The sequence below is a fragment of the Heterodontus francisci genome, unplaced genomic scaffold (genome assembly GCF_036365525.1).
Source record: "Heterodontus francisci isolate sHetFra1 unplaced genomic scaffold, sHetFra1.hap1 HAP1_SCAFFOLD_705, whole genome shotgun sequence".
In the NCBI taxonomy this organism is placed as follows: Eukaryota; Metazoa; Chordata; class Chondrichthyes; order Heterodontiformes; family Heterodontidae; genus Heterodontus; species Heterodontus francisci.
This window is the reverse complement of record NW_027142242.1, coordinates 231543-244172: the sequence shown is the minus strand read 5'-3', so window position 1 is coordinate 244172 and position 12630 is coordinate 231543. Positions and strand designations below refer to the sequence as shown.

The window sequence follows — 12630 nt, the reverse complement described above, 5'->3', positions numbered from 1 at the left end:
TGGACGTTTACAGCTGCTTGATGGCTATAAAGCCCATTAATTACTTTGCCTGCTTTCCTTCCACAGCTCCATATCTGCCTCTGCATCAAACATTTATCCACTGGTACAGCCTGCATTAATGCTCCCCTCCTTTGTTTAATAATCAAGTTTCAGTGTTGAGAATGTTTAACTAACCAGAGCAGCAGTGGTTATTGTGGACAAGGAATGTTCTATACTGAGTCATAATATTCCCATTTAATAGACTTTACAAAGATTGTACAATGATGTTTGAAAAGCTGTTCAGTTTTGAAAAGTTTTCTGACCATCTCTGAATCTCTCTTGTTCACAACTCTTCAGCCAGGATCGTAGTAGCTGCTTCGTAACCTCTTGTGGGGTGGTGATAAGCAGTCCCTGCTGTCCTAGAAACTGGCCCAAGTGTGGAGCGATGCAGGCTTATCCCCATGCTGCTTTAGTTTGAGGGATCCTCACAGGTTACAGTGCTGGGGTCTCTTCCCGGTTTGGAAGAAGTCATATCTGACTTGAAACGTCAACTGTGTTTCTCGCCATAGATACTGCCAAACGTGCTGAGTATTTCTAGCACTTTCTGTTTTTATCTCTGTTGCCTGGCTGTGAGAGTTGCACATGTGCATTCACCTCCGTGGGAAAGTACTCATTAAATCAGCTTTAAGCAACATTTCTAAATGCAGGTTTCCTGTAACTGGGACTCATTCCCCCATGCTGGGCAAAACAGCAGCACAGAGGAAGTGCTCAATCCAATGGTAAGCCCACTATTTGTGGGATGCTATTTAACTCGCTAATTAAACATTCAAACCAATTACACACCCTCACTTTCGGTACTTTGCACGCTAATGCTGACGCTGCCCACGCTGGGAGTGTCAGGCTGTCGAGCTCAACACCAGCTTTATCTTCTTGCCGGAGCCTCAAATGATAGATGTGATCTTTGCAGCCAGTACTGTAAGCTGCCCTGATCACCTGTAGCTGTTCAGAATCCCTTGGCACTATTGAAAGAAGAGAAAGGGAGTTCTCCTAACCAAAATCATCCCTCACCAACATCACTAAAAACACAGATCTGCCCATCACTGCCTATGGAATATTGCTGTGCATAAACTTGAAGGGCTTTGGGGATCGAGTGGAGAAATGGGTCTGAATGAACTGCTCTATAGAGAGCCAGCATGGACTCGATGGGCCGAATGACATTTGTCTACTTTAATTACTTGTGTAGTTGTTGTTTGTGGAGCATGATGAGGTGCTGTATAAATGCAAGCCTTTCTCTTTCAATAGTTACTCTGTTTGAAACAACTCTCCTAACTCATTTCTGATGTACTACAGGCTTCAGATTTAATCCTCCTGACCACTCAAAGGGTTTGATTGAAAGGTTTCCATCACTCAAATGCCCTACTTTACTCATCCTTCCCCTCCATCACCCATCTCTTACCCCAGCTCATTCTAAACCGTTGCAACACTCAGCCATCTCATTCTGCCCTTCACCCACAACCTGAGAGATTGTCCCGCGATCACTTTCTGACATCCCTCACCACCTCTTTCTAACTTGGCATCTGTACTAGTGTCAACACAAAACCAAAACAGCAAGTTATAATCTGAAACTTTCTGAACAATTCTGTCCATGACTACTGCTGGGTGATCATTTCGATCCCTGATCACAAATTTGATTTGTTATTGTCTGTTCTCCCTCTAGGAGCAGAGACCAAACTAACAACAGACTGTGCGAAAGTCAAGGCATTAAAAGCATTTCAGCTGCAAACACCCATCAGGCTCCACAACTCCATTCACCTACTTTCTCACTAAATCCTGGAGTCACTTCATCATATTCCCCAGTCCCCTCACCACATCCTCCAATCCCTCTGCACCATATCCCTCATCCTGCTGCTATTTCTCCCTCATTTTTGCCTGCCTATTCCACTCCAACGGTTATGAATGTTAAAAACCCTGGACACTATTCTAAGAGCATTCTGGATAACATGACTCTCAACCAACAGATTAGCTGTTCATTCATCTCACTGCTATCATACAATTGCTACCAGATTTTTAAATGCAAGTCCTTTTCAAGATGTAAATTTAGCCTGATGTTCACACTGAGCCTAGTCTGACCTCTAAATTAATGTCCAACTTGAAAGCAGGTGATTCTGTCAGTAGGTGATGTTAGTTTACTGCTGCCCCTTACTGCTCGCACTTCAACAGAGTACTACATGTCTACAAAATGCAGGGTCCAGGCTGAACTTTGGCAGATTACTATCTTGGGTGTGGTCAGGCAGTGCCGGTGAACATGCCGATAGAACAGTAATGTGATGGCACATTGCTGGTGCCAGCGTCGGGCACTGCCTGTGGTCGTGCCAGGTCTCCTATCTGGCAGCAGATGATCGTCTGGGACTCAAGAAGATAAAAGGTGCTGCAGTTGGTGAGTGTCCAGCACACCAACACCTGTTATGACTGGGTGGGGGGAGTATGCCTGATATTAGGTATAAAGACACGAAGGTGACAATTTGAACCTTTAGACCTGTGCTGACAGATATATCGAATCTTTACATGAATATAAATAAATCAGCCTAAAACAGTAGTAAAAGGAGCAGCACAGATTGAGAGGGGCAGTGAAGCGACTGCTTAAACCATTACAGGCCAAACAACATATACAATTATATATTATTAAAACCACTTGGACTCCTTCCATAGAATGCACCTCCACAGGATAACAGATCATAAAATCAGCAGCCAATGTGGGAGAGAGAAAAAAGCAAAACTAAACCAACATATACAGCCTGGGATTGTCCTCCCGCAGTTGGTGCAGGCTGCAGGCCCTGGTCATGGGCTGAGGACCTACTGCAGGTTTTAGTTCCTCCATAATTGGGTTTAAAAGGAAGTCTGAGCATCAGAGCACTAGGTCAGAGGCCATCCAGGAATCGTGCCCTACTTTGCCCGGAAAACCGTGCAGCAGAGACAGAAAGCAGCTGGGATCATTGCCAGGTCACCCACTCCCGCCCCAAGCCATCATGTCACATATATGAAGACAGTATTTTGTGGCTCTTGTCCTCTTAATGCCCCCTACACCTCCTCCTCCTGGTCTTGCCCCATCGCCCCTCACCCCTCCAGCCTTGCTGTTAAAGTGAATGGAGTCCTGGGCCAGTGATGTGATGTGGGTCCTCATGCATTCTCCACCACCTGATGGGGCAGTGTCACGGATGAGCTGTTGATGAAGGAGCCTTGTTTCTCCCGGCCCTTCATGAAGTAGGTGATGAGCTCACCTTTGCCCTTGACATAGACAGGGCCTCGACGCGCAAAGCGGAATCCGTAATCTTTCAGCACCAGGTACGTCTCCTCAACAACCTGCAAACAAAGATGAAACAGCATGAGGGACAAGGCAGTCCCATCCTACAATCTCCGTCTCACTATAACACGCAACAGCAACCTTCACACAACCTGCAACATGCATCACCAACCCACAGAGTGGTCATAAAGACCTTCTGGGAGAGGAGCGTACCTGCGGGAGAAACACTGAGCGGGGAGCGGTTAAATATAGCCAAAGATCGCAGCCTAGAGCACTTACGTCCAGGAGAGGAGCGGACCTTTGGGGGGAATACGGAGCGGGGCGCAGCTAAATACAGCCCGAGGATCGTGGCCTACAGCACTTACCTTCCAGGAGAGCAGTGGACAGGAGACCAGGCACACCCGAGTTTGAAAAAAGGTGAACAGTGACATCACAGGAAAGCTGTAAGGTGATTGTTTGGTGAGTAACTGCTGTGACGGAGTATCTAAATAGCTCGGTTACGGCACTACTGTTCGGGTGCATGTGTAAATAGCTGGGTTATAGCGTCTCAACAACTGGCAGACTAAAAATGAGTTAAAATTAAGTATTAATAATGAACATGTGAGTAGCTGGTGAGTATTTTTCTTGAGTAACGTTTATCTTAACTAGTGAACTGTATTGATTTTGATTTATCAGTGCTAGTAAGGTTTTATTAATAGTTCTAGGGTGTTGTATTGATAAGGTTTCTTTTTTCTTTTAGCAGCAGCAAAGGGTCAACTAATAAAGAAATGGCAGGGGTGCTTCAACTTCGAGAGTGCACCTCCTGTGCTATGTGGGAGCTCCAGGATGCCTCCCGTATCCTGGATAACCATTTGTGCAGGAAGTGTTGTCAATTGCGGCAGCTTGAGCTCCGGGTTTTGGAACTTGAGTGGCAGCTGATGACACTGCGGTGCACTCGTGAGGATGAGAGCTACGTGGATAGCGTGTTTATAGATGTGGTCACCCCACAGGTTTAAAAGTATGCAGGGATAGAGGGAATGGGTGACTGCCAGGCAGTCGAAAAGAAGCAGGCAGGTAGTGCAGGAGACCCCTGAGTGCATCTCACTCTCCAAAAGGTATTCAGTTCTGAATACTGAGGAAAGCGATGCTTCACCTGGGGAGTGCAGCCAGAGCCAAATCCATGGCACCACAGGTGGCTCAGCTGCACAGTGGGGTACTGGGAAGACTGGAAAAGCAGCGGCGACAGGGAGAGCCAGGTGGCAGCTGGGAAAGTGAGTTTCAACTTATATAAACTTACCTTTTTGTTTCGGCAGTTTCTTTTTGCAGCGGCGACAGGGAGAGCGAGGTGGCAGCTGGGTAAGTAAGTCCTATATATTTGGGCAGCGGCTGAACCCGAGACACTACACCTGTAGTGTCTCCCACCCGCCCTCCTCTAACCAAAAAAAAAAGGACTCAGTGGTGTGTAGATAAGGTAAGGCTTTTTCTATTTCTTTTTTTTTCGTGTGATTGGTAAAAACTTTTCATTCCTTTTTCATTTATCTAAGTTAAGACTAAGTTAAGCTTAAGATTAAAAATGGCAGGAGATCTCAGACCCGTGTTATGCTCCTCTTGCTCAATGTGGGAGCTCAGGGACACGGCTGATGTCCCTGACTCCTTCACGTGCTGGAAGTGTGTCCAGCTGCAGCTCTTGTTAGACCGCATGACGGCTCTGGAGCTGCGGATGGACTCACTTTGGAGCATCCGCGATGCTGAGGAGGTCGTGGATAGCACGTTTAGCGAATTGGTCACACCGCAGATTAGGATCGCTGAGGGAGAAAGGAAATGGGTGACCAAAAGGCAGAGAAAGAGCAGGAAGGCAGCGCAGGTGTCCCCCGCGGTCATCTCCCTCCAAAACAGGTATACCGTTTTGGATACTGATGGGGGAGATGGCTCACCAGGGGAAGGCAGCAGTAGCCAGGTTCATGGCACCGTGGCTGGCTCTGCTGTTCAGAAGGGCGGGAAAAAGAGTGGAAGGGCTATAGTCATAGGGGATTCGATTGTGAGGGGAGTAGACAGGCGGTTCTGTGGTCGAAAACGAGACTCCCGAATGGTATGTTGCCTCCCAGGTGCACGGGTCAGGGATGTCTCAGATCGGCTGCAGAACATTCTGAAGGGGGAGGGTGAACAGCCAGTTGTCGTTGTGCACATAGGCACCAATGATATAGGTTAAAAAACGGGATGAGGTCCTACAAGCAGAATTTAGGGAGTTAGGAGCCAAGTTAAAAAGTAGGACCTCAGAGGTAGTAATCTCAGGATTGCTACCAATGCCACGTGCTAGTCAGAGTAGAAATGAAAGAATAGTCAGGATGAATGCGTGGCTTGAGAGATGGTGCAGGAAGGAGGGGTTCAGATTTTTGGGACATTGGGACCGGTTCTGGGGGAGGTGGGACTATTACAAATTGGACGGTCTACACCTGGGCCGGACTGGAACCAATGTCCTTGGGGGTGCTTTTGCTAACACTGTTGGGGAGGGTTTAAACTAATGTGGCAGGGGGATGGGAACTAAATGAGGAGGTCAGTGGACAGTAAGGAGGTAGTAACTAAAGCCTGTAAGGAACTAGATAATGAAGTCAGCGTGACTAAGGGAAAGAGTAGGCAGGGAGCAGATGATGAACGCAAAGGGACTGGTGGTCTGAGGTGCATTTGTTTTAATGCAAGAAGTGTAGTAGGTAAGGCAGATGAACTTAGGGCTTGGATTAGTACCTGGGAGTATGATGTTATTGCTATTACTGAGACTTGGTTGAGGGAAGGGCACAATTGGCAACTAAATATCCCAGGATATCGATGCTTCAGGCGCGATAGAGAGGGAGATAAAAGGGGTGGAGGAGTTGCATTACTGGTCAAAGAGGATATCACAGCTGTGCTGAAGGAAGGCACTATGGAGGACTCGAGCAGTGAGGCAATATGGGCAGAACTCAGAAATAGGAAGGGTGCGGTAACAATGTTGGGGCTGTACTATCACAAGCAGCTTCCACAGTGCAGACTGCGACACCGACCACTCCCTGGTGTGCAGCAAGGTTAGACTCAGACCAAAGAAGTTGCATCATTCCAAGCAGAAGGGCCACCCGCGCATCAACACTAGCAGAATTTCTCACCCACAGCTGTTACAAAAATTTCTAAATTCACTTGTAACAGCCCTTCAAAACACTCCCACAGGGGATGCTGAGACCAAGTGGGCCCACATCAGAGACACCATCTATTAGTCAGCTTTGACCACCTACGGCAAAAGTGCGAAGAGAAATGCAGACTGGTTTTAATCTCATAATGAAGAGCTGGAACCTGTCATAGCCACTAAGCGCATTGCACTGTTGAGCTACAAGAAAGCCCCCAGCGATTTAACATCCACAGCACTTAAAGCAGCCAGAAGCACTGCACAAAGAACAGCCAGGCGCTACGCAAACGACTACTGGCAACACCTATGCAGTCATATTCAGCTGGCCTCAGACACTGGAAACATCAGAGGAATGTATGATGGCATGAAGAGAGCTCTTGGGCCAACCATCAAGAAGATCGCCCCCCTCAAATCTAAATCAGGGGACATAATCACTGACCAACACAAACAAATGGACCGCTGGGTTGAGCACTACCTAGAACTGTACTCCAGGGAGAATGCTGTCACTGAGACTGCCCTCAATGCAGCCCAGCCTCTACCAGTCATGGATGAGCTGGACATACAGCCAACCAAATCAGAACTCAGTGATGCCATTAATTCTCTAACCAGTGGAAAAGCCCCTGGGAAGGACAGCATTACCCCTGAAATAATCAAGAGTGCCAAGCCTGCTATACTCTCAGCACTACATGAACTGCTTTGCCTGTGCTGGGAAGAGGGAGCAGTACCCCAGGACATGCGCGATGCCAATATCATCACCCTCTATAAAAACAAAGGTGACCGCGGTGACTGCAACAACTACCGTGGAATCTCCCTGCTCAGCATAGTGGGGAAAGTCTTTGCTCGAGTCGCTCTGAACAGGCTCCAGAAGCTAGCCGAGCGCGTCTACCCTGAGGCACAGTGTGGCTTTCGTGCAGAGAGATCGACCGTTGACATGCTGTTCTCCCTTCGTCAGATACAGGAGAAATGCCGTGAACAACAGATGCCCCTCTACATTGCTTTCATTGATCTCACCAAAGCCTTTGACCTCGTCAGCAGACGTGGTCTCTTCAGACTACTAGAAAAGATTGGATGTCCACCAAAGCTACTAAGTATCATCACCTCATTCCATGACAATATGAAAGGCACAATTCAACATGGTGGCTCCTCCTCAGAGCCCTTTCCTATCCTGAGTGGCGTGAAACAGGGCTGTGTTCTCGCACCCACACTTTTTGGGATTTTCTTCTCCCTGCTGCTTTCACATGCGTTCAAGTCCTCTGAAGAAGGAATTTTCCTCCACACAAGATCAGGGGGCAGGTTGTTCAACCTTGCCCGTCTAAGAGCGAAGTCCAAAGTACGTAAAGTCCTCATTAGGAAACTCCTCTTTGCTGACGATGCAGCTTTAACATCTCACACTGAAGAGTGCCTGCAGAGTCTCATCGACAGGTTTGCGGCTGCCTGCAATGAATTTGGCCTAACCATCAGCCTCAAGAAAACAAACATCATGGGGCAGGATGTCAGAAATGCTCCATCCATCAATATTGGCGACCACGCTCTGGAAGTGGTTCAAGGGTTCACCGACCTAGGCTCAACTATCACCAGTAACCTGTCTCTAGATGCAGAAATCAACAAGCGCATGGGAAAGGCTTCCACTGCTATGTCCAGACTGGCCAAGAGAGTGTGGGAAAATGGCGCACTGATACAGAACACAAAAGTCCGAGTGTATCAGGCCTGTGTCCTCAGTACCTTGCTCTATGGCAGCGAGGCCTGGATAACGTATGTCAGCCAAGAGCGACGTCTCAATTCATTCCATCTTCGGAGAATACTTGGCATCAGGTGGCAGGACCGTATCTCCAACACAGAAGTCCTCGGGGCGGCCAACATCCCCAGCTTGTACACACTACTGAGTCAGCGGCGCTTGAGATGGCTTGGCCATGTGAGCCGCATGGAAGATGGCAGGATCCCCAAAGACACATTGTACAGCGAGCTCGCCACTGGTATCAGACCCACCGGCCGTCCATGTCTCCGCTATAAAGACGTCTGCAAATGCGACATGAAATCCTGTGACATTGATCACAAGTCGTGGGAGTCAGTTGCCAGCGTTCGCCAGAGCTGGTGGGCAGCCATAAAGACGGGGCTAAAATGTGGCGAGTCGAAGAGACTTAGTAGTTGGCAGGAAAAAAGACAGAGGCGCAAGGGGAGAGCCAACTGTGCAACAGCCCCGACAAACAAATTTCTCTGCAGCACCTGTGGAAAATCCTGTCACTCTAGAATTGGCCTTTATAGCCACTCCAGGCGGTGCTTCACAAACCACTGACCACCTCCAGGCGTGTATCCATTGTCTCTCGAGATAAGGAGGCCCAAAAGAAAAAGAAACTACAGGCCTCCCAACAGCGAGCGTGAGATAGAGGTACAAATATGTAAACAGATTATGGAAAGATGTAGGAGCAACAGGGTGGTGGTGATGGGAGATTTTAATTTTTCCCAACATTGACTGGGATTCACTTAGTGTTAGAAGTCCAGATGGAGCAGAATTTGTAAGGAGCATCCAGGAGGGTTTTCTAGAGCAGTATGTAAATAGTCCAACTCGGGAAGGGACCATACTGGACCTGGTATTGGGGAATGAGCCCGGCCAGGTGGTTGAAGTTTCAGTAGGGGACTACTTTGGGAATAGTGATCACAATTCCGTAAGTTTTAGAATACTCATGGACAAAGACGAAAGTGGTTCCAAAGGAAGAGTGCTAAATTGGGGGAAGGCCAACTATACCAAAATTTGGCAGGAGCTGGGGAATGTAGATTGGGAGCAGCTGTTTGAAGATAAATCCACATTTGATATGTGGGAGGCGTTTAAAGAGAGGTTGATTAGCGTGCTGGAGAGACATGTTCCTGTGAAAATGAGGGATAGAAATGGCAAGATTAGGGAACCATCGATGACAGGTGAAATTGTGAAACTAGCTAAGAGGAAAAAGGAAGCATACATAAGGTCTAGGCAGCTGAAGAAAGACGAAACTTTGAAAGAATATCAGGAATGTAGGTCCAATCTGAAACGAAGAATTAAGAGGGCTAAAAGGGGTCATGAAATATCTTTAGCAAACAGGGTTAAGGAAAATCCCAAAGCCTTTTATTCATATATAAGGAGCAAGAGGGTAACTAGAGAAAGGATTGGCCCACTCAAGGACAAAGGAGGAAAATTATGCGTGGAGTCAGAGAAAATGGGTGAGATTCTAAACGAGTACTTTGCATCGGTATTCACCGAGGAGGGGGACATGACGGATGTTGAGGTTAGGGATAGATGTTTGATTACTCTAGGTCAAGTCGGCATAAGGAGGGAGGAAGTGTTAGGTATTCTAAAAGGCATTAAGGTGGACAAGTCCCCAGGTCCGGATGGGATCTATCCCAGGTTACTGTGGGAAGCGAGAGAGGAAATAGCTGGGGCCTTAACAGATATCTTTGCAGCATCCTTAAACACGGGTGAGGTCCCGGAGGACTGGAGAATTGCTAATGTAGTCCCCTTGTTTAAGAAGGGTAGCAGGGATAATCCAGGTAATTATAGATCGGTGAGCCTGACGTCAGTGGTAGGGAAGCTGCTGGAGAAGATACTGAGGGATAGGATCTATTCCCATTTGGAAGAAAATTGGCTTATCAGTGATAGGTAACATGGTTTTGTGCAGGGAAGGTCATGTCTTACCAACTTAATAGAATTCTTTGAGGAAGTGACAAAGTTGATTGATGAGGGAAGGGCTGTAGATGTCATATACATAGATTTCAGTAAGGCTTTTGATAAGGTTCCCCATGGTAGGTTGATGGAAAAAGTGAAGTCGCATGGGGTCCAGGGTGTACTAGCTAGATGGATAAAGAACTGGCTGGGCAATAGGAGACAGAGAGTAGCAGTGGAAGGGAGTTTCTCAAAATGGAGACGTGTGACCAGTGGTGTTCCACAGGGATCCGTGCTGGGACCACTGTTGTTTGTGATATACATAAATGATTTGGAGGAAAGTATAGGTGGTCTGATTAGCAAGTATGCAGATGACACTAAGATTGGTGGAGTAGCAGATAGTGAAGGGGACTGTCAGAGAATACAGCAGAATATAGATAGATTGGAGAGTTGGGCAGAGAAATGGCAGATGGAGTTCAATCAGGGCAAATGCGAGGTGATGCATTTTAGAAGATCCAATTCAAGAGTGAACTATACAGTAAATGGAAAAGTCCTGGGGAAAATTGATGTACAGAGAGATTTGGGTGTTCAGGTCCATTGTTCCCTGAAGGTGGCAACGCAGGTCAATAGAGTGGTCAAGAAGGCATACGGCATGCTTTCCTTCATCGGACGGGGTATTGAGTACAAGGGTTGGCAGGTCATGTTACAGTTGTATAGGACTTTGGTTCGGCCACATTTGGAATACTGCGTGCAGTTCTGGTCGCCACATTACCAAAAGGATGTAGATGCTTTGGAGAGGGTGCAGAGGAGGTTCACCAGGATGTTGCCTGGTATGGAGGGCGCTAGCTATGAAGAGAGGTTGAGTAGATTAGGATTATTTTCATTAGAAAGACGGAGGTTGAGGGGGGACCTGATTGAGGTGTACAAAATCATGAGAGGTATAGACAGGGTGGATAGCAAGAAGCTTTTTCCCAGAATGGGGGATTCAATTACTAGGGGTCACGAGTTCAAAGTGAGAGGGGAAACGTTTGGGGGGGATATGCGTGGAAAGTTCTTTACGCAGAGGGTGGTGGGTGCCTGGAATGCGTTGCCAGCGGAGGTGGTAGACGCGGGCACGATAGCGTCTTTTAAGATGTATCTAGACAGATACATGAATGGGCAGGAAGCAAAGAGATACAGACCCTTAGAAAATAGGCAACAGGTTTAGATAGAGGATCTGGATCGGCGCAGGCTTGGAGGGCCGAAGGGCCTGTTCCTGTGCTGTAATTTTCTTTGTTCTTTGTTCTGATAGGTGATTCAATAGTCAGGGGAACAGACAGGCATTTCTGTGGCCACAGACGTGAATCCAGGATGGTGTGTTGCCTCCCTGATGCCAGGGTCAAGGATGTCACTGAGTGGCTGCAGAGCATCCTGAAGGGTGAGGGTGAACAGCCAAAAGTCATGGTCCACATCGGAACCAACATCATAGATAGCAAGAGGTATGTAGTCCTGCAGTCAGAATTTAGGGAGCTAGGTAAGAAATTGGCAAGCAGGACCGCAAAAGTAGTCATGTCCAGTGCCACACGCAGGTGAGTATAGAAATAGAAGGATAAGACAGATGAATGCGTGGCTGGAAAGATGGTGCAGGAGGGAAGGCTTTAGATTCCTGGGACATTGGGACCAGCTCTGGGGGAGATGGGACCTGTACAGGCTGGACGGGTTGCAACTGATCAGAGCTGGGACTGAGTTCCTTGCGGGATGTTTTGCTCGTGCTGTTGGGGAGGGTTTAAACTAGTTTGGCAGAGGGGGTGGGGACCTGAGGGTAGACTCAGGTGGGACAAAATCAGAAATGAAAATGGAAGGCAGAAAATTAATGGATGAGTCCGGAAGACAGAGGAAATGAGAGTTAGCAAATAAAAATAAGATTTTGGCAGTGCTCAAGGGTATCTATTTCAATGCAAGGAGTATAGCAAATAAAGCAGATGAGCTGAGGGCACAGATAGACACATGGCAGTATGATATCATAGCTATTACAGAAACATGGCTTAAGGAGGGACAGAAATGGCAGCTCAACTTTCCTGGTTACAGGGTTTTCAGACGCGATAGGGAGGGGGATAAGAAAGGAGAGGGAGTCAAAGAAACTATTACAGCTGTGAGGAGGGATGATATGTTGGAAGGTTCATCCAATGAGGCCATCTGGATTGAGCTAAGGACCAAAAAAGGGTCAATCACACTGCTGGGAGTGTACTATAGACCCCCAAACAGTCAGAGGGAGATAGAAGAGCAGATATGTCGGCAAATCTCTGAGAAGTGCAAGAACAATTGGGCAGTAATAGTAGAGGATTTTAACTACCCCAATATTAATGGGAAAGTTTTAGTGTGAAAGGAATTAAGGGAGCAGAATTCTTGAGGTGCCTTCAGGAGAACTTTTTTGCCCAGTATGTAGCAAGTCCAACAAGAAAGGACGCAGTTTTAGACTTAGTTTTCGGAAATTATGTTCAGCAGGTGGAGGGAGTGGCAGTCAGTTTTAACATAATTGTGGAAAAGGACAGAGATAGAACAGGAGTTAGAGTTCTCAAATGGGGCAAGGCCAATTTTACTAAACTGAGG

The 12630-nt window shown here is 47.3% G+C and overlaps 1 protein-coding gene across 2 annotated transcripts in view; it reads right to left on the bottom strand.

Annotated features, from left to right (window-relative positions):
- Nucleotides 1–236: 236 nt before the first annotated feature.
- The window catches only part of adcy3a (adenylate cyclase 3a), a 147836-nt gene continuing 135442 nt past the window's right edge, over nt 237–12630 (bottom strand). For both annotated transcript variants that reach the window (XM_068028425.1, XM_068028423.1), the window contains exon 20: nt 237–3339. In XM_068028425.1, coding sequence (XP_067884526.1) covers nt 3157–3339 — 183 coding nt within the window. In that variant the 3' untranslated portion in view covers nt 237–3156. The remainder of the gene's footprint in view (nt 3340–12630) is intronic.